Source organism: Oncorhynchus clarkii, chromosome 16 (assembly GCF_045791955.1).
Source record: "Oncorhynchus clarkii lewisi isolate Uvic-CL-2024 chromosome 16, UVic_Ocla_1.0, whole genome shotgun sequence".
In the NCBI taxonomy this organism is placed as follows: domain Eukaryota; kingdom Metazoa; phylum Chordata; class Actinopteri; order Salmoniformes; family Salmonidae; genus Oncorhynchus; species Oncorhynchus clarkii.
In genome coordinates, this window is record NC_092162.1 from 43730333 (window position 1) to 43748473 (window position 18141).

Below are 18141 nucleotides of genomic sequence, written 5' to 3' on the forward strand. Positions count from 1 at the left end.
ACAGCAGCCAGGGAGCACCTCCTGCACTGTGAGTGAACTGGAAACGGGCACTGCTGCAGTAATCATGCCCGTCATGGGAGCTCCCTCACTTCTGTTTCTGCTCCTACTGAGCCCGAGCCTGGGGGAAGACACAGGTGAGAACCTAAAAATGTTCCGCAGAGCTGATACCGTGCTAATCTGTCGGAAACTCATCTTCACTTCTAATGAGTCTGGGGTTTCCAGTTGCTCCACCTGTTGTGTGAAATGAGTTACATGGGTTTATTTTAAAAAGACGGAAAATGTTTCTCATCACACATACAGTACATACTAATTGGGATCATGTGATTCCCCTTCCTGGGACGCTTTAGCACTATGCACCTTAGTCATACCTCTTCCTGTAATGCCACAGCCACAAGCAGTGATTACAATCATAGCATAAGGGTATTCATGTTAACACTGTGCCCTCCTATCCACTCCTAAACACCTCCACAGTGGCGGAGGACATGGGTGTTCACCAGCTGGGTCGTCTGGTGGAGCTGCTGACCTCAAGGGAGTGTGAGGACCTCCTCTCTGCCCTGTCCCACCCAGAAGAGAACATATTCCAGCAGCTGGACCATCTCTCACTGGAGAACAACCAACTGGACCTCCAGAAGAGAGTCAAGAGAGACACTGGTACTGCAGCGCTGACAGTACATCACAACCAAAAGCTCATTCGTTACACTGTGCAAACTCAGCCGGGTCTGAACCATACATTTGCTGTGCTTCTACACATACGTTGATGTACTGAGATGCAACGCAACAATCAAAAGGGCCTAGCTAGCTGTCCTAGCTAAATGCTCTGCTCTAACTCAACACTATATAGTGGGTATATTTATAGTGAGGCATTCAAAGCGATCGTTTATTATCCCAGTCTGTGAGGACTCAGAGGAGAGTGAGCGGTCTGTTCCCCCATGTCCTGTTCTGTTTACCTCTCCCTAGTTAGCTGCAGCAGCGTGGCTGGGTCTGCTGTCTGAGGGCCATATGCTGTATGTTTATCAGACAGGAACAGCGAGGCTCAGTGCCGGACAGCTCTGACAGACTGGCTGCTGAAGCACGGAGAACAGACGTACTACGACAGGCTGTCTCGCGCCCTGCAACACATCGGAAGGACAGACATTGCCATAGGTCAGACAGACAGATACAGTGCATACATACACACACGTGCTCACGCAAACACGCACACAGCACTGGTGACGTCTCATTGAAATCAGTCATCAAAGATATGGGATTCAGCTGCCAGAGAACAACACGATAAGTTAACTTGAACAAATTGTATTTTGACATTATTTCAGTGCACAAGGCTACTACTCATGACTTCAATAACATTGTCTACATACTTAATTCACTACAACAAGGTCCACTGTAATTAGAATAAAAAAATTGCATATTTTGGCTATGTCCGTCTCTGGCATGTGGTGTGATCTAGTGTGGAAGAGACTCCACAGTCGAGTGGCGATTGATCTGAGGTGTAAATGATCTGACAGAGGACTCAGTGGAGCTCACACCACATTCACTACAAACCATCTGGTCCTTTCATCATCGGAGAAAGAGGGGGGTAGAGAGAGCGAAAGAGAGGGATTGAGAGAGAGATAGCGGTAGAGAGACAGAGATGGAGAGAGAGGGGGTGGGTAGAGAGAGAACGAGCGAGAGAGGGGGGCAGGAAGAGACAGACAGAGAGAAATGACAAAAGCGTGACAGCCCAAGAACATCCCTTTAGTCAATACAGTGTATGAAAGCTATTTATTTTTGGATCAGAATGAATGTGTGGAATCTGTGGATACACAAAACACCAATTACCCAGGACCTGATTGCAATTAGGAATAAATCCACTTTGACACAACAACTTCGACTGTTTGTTTACTTTCTTTTTTAAAGTAAAAGTGAGAGCAGTTGCTGTATTGCTGAACTAATTGTATTTACCAAGGCCTGCTTAGTTCAAGTCCATTAACTTATGGAGGGCACCCAACACATGTTACCCATGGTTTCTCTCGGCCTCTCTTTCCCAATGCATAAACTGTAGATGGGTCGTTCCACAAAAAGAGTGTATTTTTCATCCCTGTGCACCAATATTTCATTTTAAAAGCCTGTAAAATTGAATGAAGTACCACAAATAAGCATTGTGACATGTCCATTTGTGTATCCTCTGTCTTCTAGGAATAATTGAATCCACTTATGTCTCCAAGTTTTCACCATCATTGTGTAGCCCTAGTCATTTCTGAAGATGATTATTTATTATTCATGTGATTAGTGGTTCATTTGTCTGTCCCTCATTTTAAGGTCAACCCTGTTGTGTGAACTGAACTCTCGTTTTAATATGATTAAACTATTCTTTAATTAAAAAAAATAATATTCAAAAGCAACATCGAACATCTAAAAGTCAAATCATAGTATAAAATCTGGTGAGCTGGTTCTACAATTTTGGGCCCTTTTCTGGTATTTTGTGGTGGAAAAGTGAGAGGGTCAAGCATAACATGTCAACCCTCTTACCCAAAGACAGACAGGCTAGAAATGTTTGAACAATAATAATAACAACATTTTGTGACACTTGCATTCAATTTCCCCTCCCTGTTACACACAAGCTTCCATTCCTCCTGTCACAAGGGGATTTATGGCTGATTAAAGATGAAATCATCAACCCTGTTGAGATCAACCCTGTTACTTTATTTGGCACATAATGATTTTTGTATTTAAGCTCTTGAGATGGAAAAGCATGTTTTTATGAACTTGAACATGTGCTCTTTTTTGACCAAGTTACACTTCTCAAAAGGTGGAACAACCCAGATACGCCTACAGTGCATTCTGAAAATATTCAGACCCCACATTTTGTTACGTTACAGCCTTATTCTAATATGGATTCAATCGTTTTCCCCCCCTCATCAATCTACACGCAATAACCCATAATGACAAAGCAAAACAGGTTTAAAAAATATATAATAATAACATACGGAAATATGACATTTACATAAGTATTCAGACCCTTTACTCAGTACTTTGTTGAAGCACCTTTGGCAGCGATCACAGCCTCGAGTCTTCTTGGGTATGACGCTACAAGCTTGGCACACCTGTATTTGGGGAGTTTCTCCCATTCTTCTCTGAAGATAAGCTCAAGCTTAGGTTGGAGGGGGAGCGTTGCTGCACAGCAATTTTCAGGTTACATCTTGTTTGATCGGATTCAAGTCCGGGCTCTGGCTGGGCCACTCAAGGACATTCAGAGACTTGTTCCGAAGCCACTCCTGTGTTGTCTTGGCTGTGTACTTAGGGTCATTGTTCTGTTGGAAGGTGAACCTTCGCCCCAGTCTGAGGTCCTGAGCGCTCTGGAGCAGGTTTTCATCAAGGATCTCCCTTTACTTTGCTCCATTCATCTTTCCCTCGATCCTGACTATTCTCCCAGTCCCTGCCACTGAAAAACATCCCCCAAGCATGATACTGCCACCACCATGCTTCACCGTAGGGATGGTGCCAGATTTTCTTCGTCTGAGAGTCCTTTAGGTGCCTTTTGGCAAACTCGAAGTGGACTGTCATGTGCCTTTTATTGAAGAGTGGCATCTCTCTGGCCACTCTTGCCATAATACGGACTTGGTCTTTTACCAAATAGGGCTATCTTCTGTATACCACCCCTACCTGGTTATAAACTAACTGATTGGCTCAAATGCATTAAGAAGGGAAAAAAATCACAAATTAACTTTTAACAAGGCACACCTGTTAATTGAAATGCATTCCAGGTAACTACCTCATGAAGCTGGTTGAGAGAATGCCAAGAGTGTGCAAATCTGTCATTAAGGAAAAGGGTGGCTACTTTGAAGAATCTTAAATATAAAATATATATTGATTTATTTAAAACTTTTTTGGTTACTACATGATTCCACATGTGTTATTTAATAGTTTTGACATCTTCACTATTATTCTACAATGTAGAAAATAGTTTTAAAAAAGAAAAACCCTTGAATGAGTAGGTGTGTCCAAACGTTTGACTGGTATGGTATATATCGGCCATTTTGAGTAGCCATTCACAGTGCCAATGTTGTGATGTCCTTCCAGAGGTGGGGAAAAATATCAACCAGGACAAAACCCTGAGTATGAAGAAGTATGTGGAGGAGTACCATCAGAGAGTCAGCTCCATAGAGTCTCCCCTGGTCCAGTCAGAGACAGGGGAACATCATGTTGACCCAAAGCCCCAAGCAAGGCACGGTAAGGTATAGAACCCCAGGCTAGATAATGGACACATAATTAAGCAACAAGGCCCAAGGGGGTTTGGTTTATGGCCAATATACCACGGCTAAGGGTTGTTCCTATGCACGATGGAACGCAAAGTGCCTGGATACAGCCCTTGGCCATGGTATATTGGCAATTCACCATAAACCCACAAGGTGCATTATTGCTGTTAGAGACTGGTTACCAACGTAAATAGAGTAGTTCATGTAAATGTTTTATCATACCCGTGGTATGATAAAACATACACCATGGCTGTCAGTCAATCAGAATTCAGGGCTCGAACCACCCCGTTTATAATGTATTATAGAGATAATGTGATGGTCATGTATGAGCCCTTGCAGAAAATCTCTACACGGTACTGTGAAGGAAAGTCACTGAAAAAAAGATTTGGTTGCACTAGTTGGGCAGTGAGCCATCAAATGTATTACTAATCATCAGTATCAACTGATGAGGAACAATATTTCCCAGGACAACTGAAATTTCTAAGTTGCAATTATCACCTGTCAAAAGTCAAGTTTTCTCATGGGCATGTATGCCAAGTAAAAAATATAAAAAAAACAGGTGTCTGATACTCCTCTGATTTGTCTGGACTCTCCTGTGCTTTTGTTGAGTAGGTGTTTGTCACTGTCTGCAAAGGAATATGTTGTGCTGTTGTTGAAGGTTGGCAGGCTGAGATCTGTTGTTGTGCTGTGGTTGATTGGTTGTTCTGCTGTTGTTAATTGGTTGACAGTAAGAAATATACCAGTGACGGAGCTGATATGGAGTGACCTGGAGCTGGTTGTGGAGAGGGCTCCTGTCCAGCCGTACCAGCGACGTCTACTGGATGGGGCTTGGCCCCTGGTCTACGGAGTCATGCTAGGCTTTGCCGGGACCTTCCTCATGGGGGTACCCGTCCTCCTCTTCCTCCTGTACATCTCCCGGGGGGACCAGAGGAAGCTACTCTGCCGCTCCTACAAGACCAGGGGTCCGTCATCATCATCACGTGGTCGCTACAGTCGCTCCAGACAGAAACACATGGCTGGGGCTGGAGATGTGACATCAGCAGAAATGGCTCCTCTAAAACCCATTACGTCACATGGAAAGGTCAAGGGATTCAAGCCAGGGGCTGCATTCCCTCTCTCCAAGTCAAGACAATGATCCACTGGGGTACACATAAAGGACAAACGAGAATATGTGAAAAATACTCCTAAAGCTAGTCTACAGCATTTTGTCCTCTCTGTGCTGTGCTCTGATGCCTTTGTTTCTCATCTATACACTATGCTGCATATTCAATTAACAGGCTCACTGTTCAGGTTAATGCTGTAGGGCCACAGTGTTTATTAAAGCAATTCTGACTCAACAATAATGACGTTTCATTATTTGATTATGCCATTACCAATGAGTAATGTAATCCAAGCACTGCTTTCCCCTGTACGCAGCCAGCCCTCGCACTTCAACCTTCCCAATGCAGCTGGACAATGGGCTTTATAAAACACCACTCCTAATTATGATACAAGACGATAGTGATAATACGCTTTCTGATCAACTAATAATAATCCATGCTGTGTTTGGTGGAGTAATAAGCATAACCATCTTGCCGGTGGCTAGACGAGATGATTGGTGTGACTGTGACAGATGCTCTGGAACCGTTGGAAACCAGCTCTCACACCAAAGGTTGTTCCAGTACTCCTATGACAGACATGCCACTTCCCATCTCCCTCCCGATGACTGCACTGTGCCCGTCTCTACCTCCTGGTGGTGGTGACGGCAGTGTGCCCGTCTGGCGTTGAGGAGCAACTAATTACCCAGCCTGCCGCCTGCTCCCTGGAGCCTGTCTGCCCGCCCATACCTCCACAGGCAGTCCCATCCCACACTAATAACAATGCTGCTAGCAGACAATGAGACACAGGCTTGGCAGTGACAACGGCATGGTATCATCTGACAGAGAGACAGAGACCAAATGAGAAAGAAGAAACTAGCCACTAGGCCAACAGAAAGATGAATTGTACGTGTAGGTGTGTAAACTGTACAGTAAACTCAAGCATGCTATTATCTTGAAGCAACAACTCTAATTCATTACATGCAATGTATCATTTTGCTTTCACATACAGAACACTGATGAGACAAACACTTTCAAATAGCCCAACAGGACCCTCGCAGCACTGAAGCACTTAATGCTCTCCATCATTCTTTACTCTCCTTTTCTCTCTTATCCCTACTTTCTAGTTCTTCTATAATTGAGCTAATTACTTCATTATACAAATGTGTCCTAATGTGCTTCAGGAAGCACGCAGCTCAGATTAATTGTGCTGCTAAACAGCAATTACAGGCAATTCGTTTAGAAATCAACATCTAAACAAATGATAGTGCCGAGCTACAGCGGGAGTTGCGTGCGTGTGCAGAGCAGTAAGAGGCCAAGAGGGTATGGACGCGGAACATATTGCACAAGTCGAAGGGAGAACGTTGAAGTCTGACAACAGTTATCACAAGTGGTTTAACAGTACGTGAGGAGACTCCAGATGGTTTTTACCACAGTCATTTTAAACACGTTTTCGTGAACAGAGGCTAAGTAATACTCAAGTTCATTTGATTAACTAGAAAGGAAAATAAAAAAGGCGTTTTACACATATTTCCAAACATTTGTACACTAACTTTACTTCCAAACAAAAAGATGGAACACTAGACCCCCAGGAGGCAAAATTCTTTGCAAAAGTAGGCTCCACTTCTTTTTCTCTCTATTCCCCTGGTACTGTTGACTATGACAGACTCAGCACCCGCTGTGTTGCAGTAGCCACGGGAGAGGAGAGCTGGTGTTCTCTATGCCTGAGTGACCCATACAGAAAAGACAGCATCCCACCTGGGGCCTGTCTCTCACAGTAAAAGACAGCATCCCACCTGGGGCCTGTCTCTCACAGTAAAAGACAGCATCCCACCTGGGACCTGTCTCTCACAGTAAAAGACAGCATCCCACCTGGGGCCTGTCTCTCACAGTAAAAGACACCCAGACAGTACAGACAGTGTGTTGTTGTCACAGCAGGGTACAATAGCTCTCAGGTGGTGGCGGAGCTGTGTGATATGAAAACCATGGCTGGGCCCACTGACTCATGCCCATTGGCAAATGGCCTGAGAGTTGGAGATTTGAAGATTGTTCAATGCATTTTACCATGACATTTCAGCAGCCTCAAATGTGTAAATTGGAGCTCGGTCAATTGTACAGTATAGATTGGTGTTTTGACATTTGACTGCATTCCCTCTCTCCAAGTTCAGGCCTTGTTCCATTAAGAAGCAGGCCTTACCTTCATTTGTAAGTTCTCTCATTGAAAGAAGCCATAACAGAAGTCACGGTTGAAAAAGAGAGAGGAAAATCTGACATCAAATTGACATTTACTGCTGAAGCACAGCAAAATGAGCAAGACGACACTTTCCAGGCACATCCATCCAATCTTATGTAGATCAAATTCCTTTTACAATGGTTTCTTGTGGTTATTTAACAGTCTACAGAGCAGGGGGCTTATCAAACAGGATCCTCTATTCTCCGAGGAGAGCACATCTGTCTCCTGTCATCGGCTCTGCTCAGCAGAAGGAGTCAGAAGTGCTTGTCTCTAATAAAACTAAAGATCGACGGGATGTGTGGCACGCCGAGGGGATGCTCAGGCTGGGGCTCAGACAGAGAAGGCTGGGGTGTCCTTGATATGCTGAGTGTGGAGAGCGCCGGCCGTAGCCGGGCCTCTGGGGTGTGCTTAGTGTCATTAAAAGCTTTATCTTCCTCCATTTGCATCTCCAGTCTTCCGCGGGCCAATGAGGTGACTCAGCACCCACTGGCCCAATCCCCCCACTCAGCCATCAGCTGCCTGTCACTCGACGAGTTCTCCCCCACTTCTACCTCCCTCCCCCTGGCTCAATGCATATGGATCACAGGAAAGAAAGATCACATCTCCATTCAGCTTCTTTAAAGACATGCTGTTTTAAATCGCCTCAACCTCCACTTCCGTGATTTTCTCTCTTTATCGGTTACTGGTTTCCTTTGGGGGAATGAGACACTTCATCAAAGTTTCTATCCCTGATCGGACCAGCTGGTTGAGTTTACAGATAAAGCCACAGTGCCCTCCTGTGGTGATGTTTAGTCACTGAAACAGCTGAGAGGAGCGAAAGCTACACTCAAGCTGAGTCCTTTCTGGTTCTGGAGCCATTAACAAAATTTCACAAAACTATATCCCCTCATATTTTGATTAATCCTGAACAACAGTAAAACCTCCCTGACTAGTGTGTTGTTATCAACAACAGAGAGGTGTGAACAGAGGGAGCGGAGCGTTGGACATTGATGAACACACACCAGACCTGGCACTGTCTGCATAGTGCTGACTGAGCATTGTGCCAGTAACCTAAATGTCCCCCCCCCCCCCCATTTTTTTGTTAAATACAAATATTTGCTTTCATCTCCCTGTGTTTCATAATTTTCCTTGAATTCGCAAAAGGCTGAATGCATCTTACTGGAGAAAGAATCAGAGCGAGCAAAAGAGCGCATCTCTGTCTCGTTATGGGTAAACCATCTATCTGATGCGGTCTGGTCAAAAAGAGTGTGACATTGTTGCCACCCGTAGAATTGAATGAAAGGGTAGCCAGCCAGCACTTGGCCTCCCTTGATTAAAAAAAAGCATAAAATAATAGCCAATTAGCATTGAGCTAAACTGAATGAGCTCAACTGTCTGTGAATGGTCCTGGCACACCAACAAAAAAAAGGTGTCAAGGGAAGCCAGTTTCGATTTGGCTTCACTCCTATCACATCGAGAGCATACGTCATTGACATAAATAACATTTTAAAAAATTCAATTGCTAACATGCATTGGTCAAAACTGAAGTCACATTGTCAAAACTCACACAGAAACAGAAACAGAAGTGTATGTGGACCAAACTGTGAAACATTTTTCATTGCTTTCACACAAAATGTATTCAATGACCACATTCTCCATCATCCATACTCCACCACCTGCAAAACTACATATTTGCAGCACATGTTTTCAAATGCTAACACACCGTTTCCAAAACTGTTAAAACACATTCAAAACAGAATGATGGCAAATGTTGTGCATTTCTGCAGTAACCAGATTGAAACATTTCAACTCAGCAAAAAAAAAAAAACGTCCTCTCACTGTCAACTGCGTTTATTTTCAGCAAACTTAACATGTTTAAATATTTGTATGAACATAACAAGATTCAACAACTGAGACATAAACTTAACAAGTTCCACAGACATGTGACTAACAGAAATGGAATAATGTTTCCCTGAACAAAGGCGGGGTCAAAATCAAAAGTAACAGTCCGTATCTGGTGTGGCCACCAGCTGCATTAAGTACTGCAGTGCACTCCTCATGGACTGCACAATATTTGCCAGTTCTTGCTGTGAGATGTTACCCCACTCTTCCACCAAGGCACCTGCAAGTTCCCGGACATTTCTGGGGAATGGCCCTAACCCTCACCCTCCAATCCAACAGGTCCTAGACGTGCTCAATGGAAATGTGATCCGGGCTCTTCGCTGGCCATGGCAGAACACTGACATTCCTGTCTTGCAGGAAATCATGCACAGAATGAGCAGTATGGCTGGTGGCATTGTCATGCTGGAGGGTCATGTCAGGATGAGCCTGCAGGAAGGGTACCACATGAGGGAGGAGGATGTCTTCCCTGTAACGCACAGCGTTGAGATTGCCTGCAATGACAACAACCTCAGTCCGATGATGCTGTGACACATCGCCCCAGAACATGACGGACCCTCCACCTCCAAATCGATCCCGCTCCAGAGTACAGGCATCGGTGTAACGCTCATTCCTTCGACGAAAACACGAATCCAACCATCACCCCTGGTGAGAAAAAAACGTGACTTGTCAGTGAAGAGCACTTTTTGCCAGTCCTGTCTGGTCCAGCAACGGTGGGTTTGTGCCCATAGGCAACGTTTTTGCCGGATGATGTCTGGTGAAGACCTGCCTTACAACAGGCCTACAAGCTCTCAGTCCAGCCTCTCTCAGCCTATTGCGGACAGTCTGAGCACTGATGGAGGAATTGTGCCTTCCTGGTGTGACTCGGGCAGTTGTTGTTGCCATCCTGTATGTGATGTTCGGATGTACCGATCCTGTGCAGGTGTTGTTACATACACGTGGTCTGCCACTGCGAGGACGATCAGCTGTCTGTCCTGTCTCCCTGTAGCACTGTCTTAGGCGTCTCACAGTACAGACATTGCAATTTATTGCCCTGGCCACATTTGCAGTCCTCATGCCTCCTTGCAGCTTGCATATTCACGCAGATGAGCAGAGACCCTGGGCATCTTTCTTTTGGTGTTTTTCAGTCAGAGTCAGTATAAAGGCCTCTTTAGTGTTCATAACTGTGACCTTAATTGCCTACCGTCTGTAAGCTGTTAGTGTCTTAACGACCGTTCTACAGGTGCATGTTCATTAATTGTTTATGGTTCATTGAACAAGCATGGGAAACTGTGTTTAAACCCTTTACAATGAAGATCTGTGAAGTTATTTAGATTTTTACGAATTACCTTTGAAAGACAAGGTCCTGAAAAAGGGATGGGTTTTTTTCTGCTGAGTTTAGACAAATCAGCAGAATATTTAAGAATTCCAAACACAGCTGATTGCAAATTCAGCATAAAAAGCCTACCCAAGCCTATCCTTTTTTTAGTCTCGTTACCAAAAAGACAAAAGAGGACGGCTTCGGGAGGATTTAGTTTGGAAACATGGATCAAGGAAGACAGACAGATTGGTGGGGAAATAAGAGTGACAGAGAGAGGGAGAATGCATGGAGGACAAAGGAGAGGAAGACCAAGAGCGGTGGTCTCTGATGAGATAAGGGCCACAATTATTGACCATGTTGTAAACCATGGTCTCTCTTTGAGAGGCTGGTTTAAGGGTGCAACCAAATCTGCAGCTGCATCAATAGTACAAATTATCCGGCAAAACAACCGGTGAGATGTGCATCCTTCAATGATAATTAACTACATATTACAGTACAATACAGTATGTTCACATTTTTACATGTACTGACATTTTGAAATATATTGATTGTTTTGTATTTTTCAGTAGGATCCAAAGGTTGCCTCCCACAGGGGGAGAGGCAGAATATTATCAGATGCGTAGGAAATTGCCATTGTCAACATGGTAATTGGAAACATTGCAATAAAACTGTGGAAAATTTGGGACAAAGTGCAGGCAGACAATATCACTTTTGGGAATGTGAATACGATCAGTACAACGACAATGGCCAGAGTCCTAGAGGAACATTAAAATAAGGATGAATCAGTTGTACACTGTAACCTTTGAGAGAAAGGGTGAACGTGTGAAACAACTCTGGTATCAGTATGTCCAGGTAAGATGTCTGTTCAATAACCAAACCGACTACATACACAGCTATGCATAATGTAAAGTACTGTAAAACCTGTGGATTTACTGTATTTTAGAGTAATGGAGATGGAAGCCAGGCAAACTGCACATACATTCATCTTTGTGGATGAAGCTGGATTCAACCTGGCAAAAACACGCAACAGGGGAAGAAATGTGATTGGACAGAGTGCAACCATGGATGTCCCAGGCCAGAGAGGAGCTAACATCACAATGTGTGCAGCACTGTTACACAAACCACTCATTGGTCCCTACAATACAGAGAGGCTCATTTATTTTCTGGATGACCTGCATAATCGACTTGTGCCAGAGGAGACTGGGGCAAGAAACTCCCCTACCTTCCTTGTTGTGCGGGATAATGTGGCAGTCCAACACTCTGCTGCAGTCACATCCCAAGATGTCAGTACTATTCCTGCCTCCATACTCCCCCTTCCTAAACCCCATAGAAGAGTTTCTCTCTGCGTGGAGGTGGAAGGTTTATGACCACCATCCACATGACCAGATGTCCTTACTGGATGCCATGAATGCGGGGGGTGGAAACACTTCTCCTGAAGACTGCCAGCGTTGGATTAGACATTCCAGAAGGTACTTTCCAAGATGGATCGCCAGAGAAGATATAAGATATGATGTTGATGAGAACTTAGGGCCAGATGCAGGAGAGAGGGAGAACTAGAACCCTCACAGTACTGTACAGTATGAGAATTATACTATACATGTTGATGAGAACTAGAACCCTCACAGTACTGTACAGTATGAGTGATTATACTATACATGTTGATGAGAACTAGAACCCTCACAGTACTGTACAGTGTGAGTGATTATACTATACATGTTGATGAGAACTAGAGCCCTCACAGTACTGTACAGTATGCGTGATTATACTATACATGTGGGTGAGAACTATAACCTTCACAGTACTGTACAGTATGAGTGATTATACTATACATGTTGATGAGAACTAGAGCCCTCACAGTACTGTACAGTATGAGTGATTATACTATACATGTTGATGAGAACTAGAATCCTCAAAGTACTGTACAGTATGAGTGATTATACTATACATGTTGATGAGAACTAGAACCCTCACAGTACTGTACAGTATGAGTGATTATACTATACATGTTGATGAGAACTATAACCTTCACAGTACTGTACAGTGTGAGTGATTATACTATACATGTTGATGAGAACTAGAGCCCTCACAGTACTGTACAGTATGAGTGATTATACTATACATGTTGATGAGAACTAGAGCCCTCACAGTACTGTACAGTATGAGTGATTATACTATACATGTTGATGAGAACTAGAACCCTCACAGTACTGTACAGTATGAGTGATTATACTATATATGTTGATGAGAACTATAACCTTCACAGTACTGTACAGTATGAGTGATTATACTATACATGTTGATGAGAACTAGAGCCCTCACAGTACTGTACAGTATGAGTGATTATACTATATATGTTGATGAGAACTAGAACCCTCACAGTACTGTACAGTATGAGTAATTATACTATACATGTTGATGAGAACTAGAACCCTCACAGTACTGTACAGTATGAGTATTATACTATACATGTTGATGAGAACTAGAACCCTCACAGTACTGTACAGTATGAGTAATTATACTATACATGTTGATGAGAACTAGAACCCTCTCGGTACTGTACAGTATGAGTGATTATACTATACATGTTGATGAGAACTAGAACCCTCACAGTACTGTACAGTATGAGTAATTATACTATACATGTTGATGAGAACTAGAACCCTCACAGTACTGTACAGTATGAGTGATTATACTATACATGTTGATGAGAACTAGAATCCTCACAGTACTGTACAGTATGAGTGATTATACTATACATGTTGGTGAGAACTATAACCTTCACAGTACTGTACAGTATGAGTGATTATACTATACATGTTGATGAGAACTAGAACCTTCACAGTACTGTACAGTATGAGTATTATGCTATACATGTTGATGAGAACTAGAACCCTCACAGTACTGTACAGTATGAGTGATTATACTATACATGTTGATGAGAACTAGAACCCTCACAGTACTGTACAGTATGAGTGATTATACTATATATGTTGATGAGAACTAGAACCCTCACAGTACTGTACAGTATGAGTGATTATACTATACATGTTGATGAGAACTAGAACCCTCACAGTACTGTACAGTATGAGTGATTATACTATACATGTTGATGAGAACTAGAACCCTCTCGGTACTGTACAGTATGAGTGATTATACCATACATGTTGATGAGAACTAGAACCCTCACAGTACTGTACAGTATACGTGATTATACTATACATGTTGATGAGAACTAGAACCCTCACAGTACTGTACAGTATGAGTATTATGCTATACATGTTGATGAGAACTAGAACCCTCACAGTACTGTACAGTATGCGTGATTATACTATACATGTTGATGAGAACTAGAACCCTCACAGTACTGTACAGTATGAGTATTATGCTATACATGTTGATGAGAACTAGAACCCTCACAGTACTGTACAGTATGCGTGATTATACTATACATGTTGATGAGAACTAGAACCCTCACAGTACTGTACAGTATGAGTGATTATACTATATATGTTGTTGATGGGAGTTTTTTTGTAATTATTATTGCAGCCCTGGAATTTCAGGAATTCGTTTTTTGTTTCAATTTTTTTTTTTTTTCACAAGTAAATTACTACATGCAAAGATATAGAAGAAATAAAGGCTGTTGAAGCAAATTGCTGCATTTCCGAATCATTATTGTTACATATACTTTAGTACAGTCAATAAAGTGAAAAATGTGTTATTAATATTCTATAATGAAATACTGATTTACGTGAAAAATCATTCAAAAGTCAAAGAGAAGTTAATAATTTATGTTTTTAGGTCAGTGTGTTATGAGTGACAATGTATGCTTTCTGAGTGAGAATTGTTGCCAGTGTTATGGTCAAACGAGCTTATTTTGAGACATGTATGAAGTGTTTTGGTGGTTTGAGTGAGTTTTGGAGGTGAGATCAACTGTTTGGCCAAGATGCATGTTGGTAATGCAGACTGTGTGAAGAGTTTTGGTGGTTTGAGTGAGTTTTGGAGGTGAGATCAACTGTTTGGCCAAGATGCATGTTGGTAATGCAGACTGTGTGAAGAGTTTTGAAAATATGGCTTCAGTATTGACCGATGCTTGTTAGCAATTGAAAAAAAATGAATTGTTGCGTCTCATTGTGTTGTCTTCCGGTGGCTAGCTAGCTAAAAGTGTCCCTTTCCAAAATTAGCCATGGATGGAGATAGTGATTTGGACTTGTGATTTTACTTAATTCTCCACACTGGCCAATTACTATAATGGCGATTCTGATCCAACCATTAATTCATACATGGTGCCCCTGACCTGAGAGGACGGAAGTTCAATATGTAGCTAGATGTAGAAGGCTAATGTTATCTAGCGAACGTTGCACAAGAAAGGAAGTTAGGCTAGCGAGCAAGCTTCTTAGCCAGGTAGCCTAGGACAACAAAAAATAAAAGTGTGTACTGTATGACAGATTCATAGATTGTTAAGTCAAGATGAAAGAGGAGGATGGCATTGTCGTTTCTCTACAAGTAGGGTGAGCCAACATGTTTTTTGCTATTTGCATGAAGCACACACACATAAATCAGAACCATGGACAACCACATATTTAGCTTACGTTGATAAGACTAAATGGTTTTTGGTATCTTTTATCTGTCACTGTTTTACACTAAGCAGAGGTGATTTGATGTTGAAATGGTGCTGCATTGGGGGAGGCAGCTCCTGTTTTCTTTGTGACTTGCGGTAACTTTCCTTGGTTCTAAATCAATAGTTGTTTAGTGGCCCGAAAATGTTGGAAACATTAACTTGCTGGACCATGCTGTAGGTCATGTAACTGTTTGTTACATGCAATATGCTTTGTGGACTCCACCAGACAGATGTTGCTCTCCGGTTTTGTGATGAAACAAAGCTGTGGTTGAATTTATTCTGCCACTGTGTCTTCTTATTGTCTCGGCCTTTAGGCCTATATATCATGGTCACAAGGCATATGAACTAACAGATAATAGAGCAAGCAACGCAATTATCACAACACACAGGTTGTAATATGGCATTCTTCTGGCTTGGCTTCCCTAGTGATTTTACCTACTCACCGATACGACTGGTTCAAATACCTAAGGTGAAAAATTTCCCGGTGTGCCCTTGAGCAAGGCATTAAACCTAATTTGCTCCAGGGGCGCGGTACTACTATGGCTGACCCTGTAACACACATTTCCCAGCACCTATCTGGTGTATGTGACAATAAAACAGAAAAAATATATACAAAAATCTGAGTGCCCAGGGGATAATGACCAATCTAGCCCCATATACAAGCTGAAAGTCAAGAGGAATGTAGGACTGAGGAATGAGGCACTCAGTCTCTCACATTTCAGTCCAGACATACTTAAGATGAAGAACCAGGCCATGGTAGAGATCAGACTGATGTTACAGATCTACACTGCCTTCGGAAGGTATTCAGACCCATTGACTTTTTCTACGTTTTGTTACGTTACAGCCTTATTCTAAAAATGATCAAATAGTTTTTCCCCACCTCAATCTACACAAAATACCCCATAATGACAAAGCAAAAACAGGTTTATAGAAATGTTTGCACCTCTATTTAAAAAATATATATAAATGTACATAAGTATTCAGAGCCTTCGCTATAAGACTAGAAATTGAGCTCAGGTGCATCCTGTTTCCATTGATCATCCTTGAGCTGTTTCTACAACTTGATTGGAGTCCACCTGTGGCTAATTGAATTGCTTGGACATGATTTATAAAGGCACACACCTGTCTATATAAGGTCCCACAGTTGACAGTACACAATACAGTACCAGTCAAAAGTTTGGACACACCTACTTATTCAATGGTTTTTCTTTATTGGTATTATTTTCTACATTGTAGAATAATAGTGAAGACATCATAACTATGAAATAACACATATGGATTCATGTAGTAACCAAAAAAGTGTTAAATCAAAATATATTTTATATTTGAGATTCTTGCCTTGATGACAGCTTTGCACACTCTTGGCATTCTCTCGAACAGTTTCACTTGGAATGCTTTTCCAACAGTCTTGAAGGAGTTCCCACACATGCTGAGCACTTGTTGGCTGCTTTTCCTTCACACTGTGGTACAAACCACAAACCATCTCAATTGGGTTGAGGTCAGGTGAATGTGGAGGCCAGGTCATCTGATGCAGCACTCAATCACTCTCCTTGGTCAAATAGCCGAATATTGCAGATGTAGGTAGATCTTACTGTGAAATGCTTACTTACAAGCCCTTAACCAACAATGCATTTCAAAAAAGAGTTAAGAAAATATTGAATAAATAAACTCAAGTAAAAAATAATAAAAAGTAACACATTAACATAACAATAACAAAGCTATATACAGGGGGTACCAGTACCGAGTCAATGAGCAGGTTAGTCGGGGTAATTTGTACATGTAGATAGGGGTGAAGTGACTATGCATAGATAATAAAGAAGTTTTAGAAATGGAAGACGTTTGGAACCACGAAGACTCTTACGAGAGCTGGCTGCCCGGCCAAACTGAGCAAGAACCCAATGGTCACTCTGACAGAGCTCTAGAGTTCCTCTGTGGAGATGGGAGAACCTTCCAGAAGGACAACCATCTCTGCAGCACTCTTTATGGTAGAGTGGCCAGATGGAAGTCACTCCTCAGTATAAAGCCATGACAGCCCGCTTGGAGTTTGCCAAAAGGCACCTAAAGGCTCTCAGACAATGAGAAACAAGATCAAAGCATCACGTCTGTAGGAAACCTGGCACGATCCCTAAGATGAAGCATGGTGGTGGCAGCATCATGCTGTGGGGCAGGGCCTGGTAGACTAGTCAGGATTGAGAGAAAGATGAACGAAGCAAAGTACAGAGAGATCCTTGATGAAAACCTGCTCCAGAGCGCTCAGGGCCTCAGACTGGGGCGAAGGTTTACCTTCCAACAGGACAACGGCCCTAAACACACAGCCAAGACAACACAGGATTGGCTTCTGGACAAGTCTCAATGTCCTTAAGTAGCCAGCCAGATCCCGGACTTGAACCCGATCGAACATCTCTGGAGAGACCTGAAAATAGCTGTGCAGCGACACTCCCCATCCATACCCAAGAAGAATCAATGATGTAATCGCTGCCAAAGGTGCTTCAACAAAGTACTGAGTAAAGGGTCTGAATACCTATGTAAACGGGATCTTTTAGTGGTTTTGCAAAACTGTCTAAAAATCAGTTTTTTCTTTGTCATTATAGGGTATTGTAGGGTATTCTGATGATGGGAAAAAAAATGATTTTAATCAATTTTAGTATAAGGCTGTAACGTAACAAAATATGGAAAAAGTGACCAGCATGTTGCACCCCCACAATCTTCTCTCCCCATTACTATTCACCCAGGCCTACAGAAATAATTGTCATGCATGATTTAAAACATGAATGAAGTAATTGTGCACAAGTTATTGGATTATC

General features: G+C 42.5%; 1 protein-coding gene across 1 annotated transcript; it reads left to right on the top strand.

The window, feature by feature from the left end:
• Window positions 1-64: 64 nt before the first annotated feature.
• Window positions 65-5999, top strand: LOC139367318 (transmembrane and death domain 1). The gene is made up of 6 exons (XM_071105533.1): window positions 65-134; window positions 472-651; window positions 1018-1143; window positions 4057-4206; window positions 4961-5194; window positions 5818-5999. The coding sequence occupies exons 1-6, from the start codon at window positions 65-67 to the stop codon at window positions 5997-5999; spliced, it is 942 nt and encodes a 313-aa protein (XP_070961634.1).
• Window positions 6000-18141: the final 12142 nt, after the last annotated feature.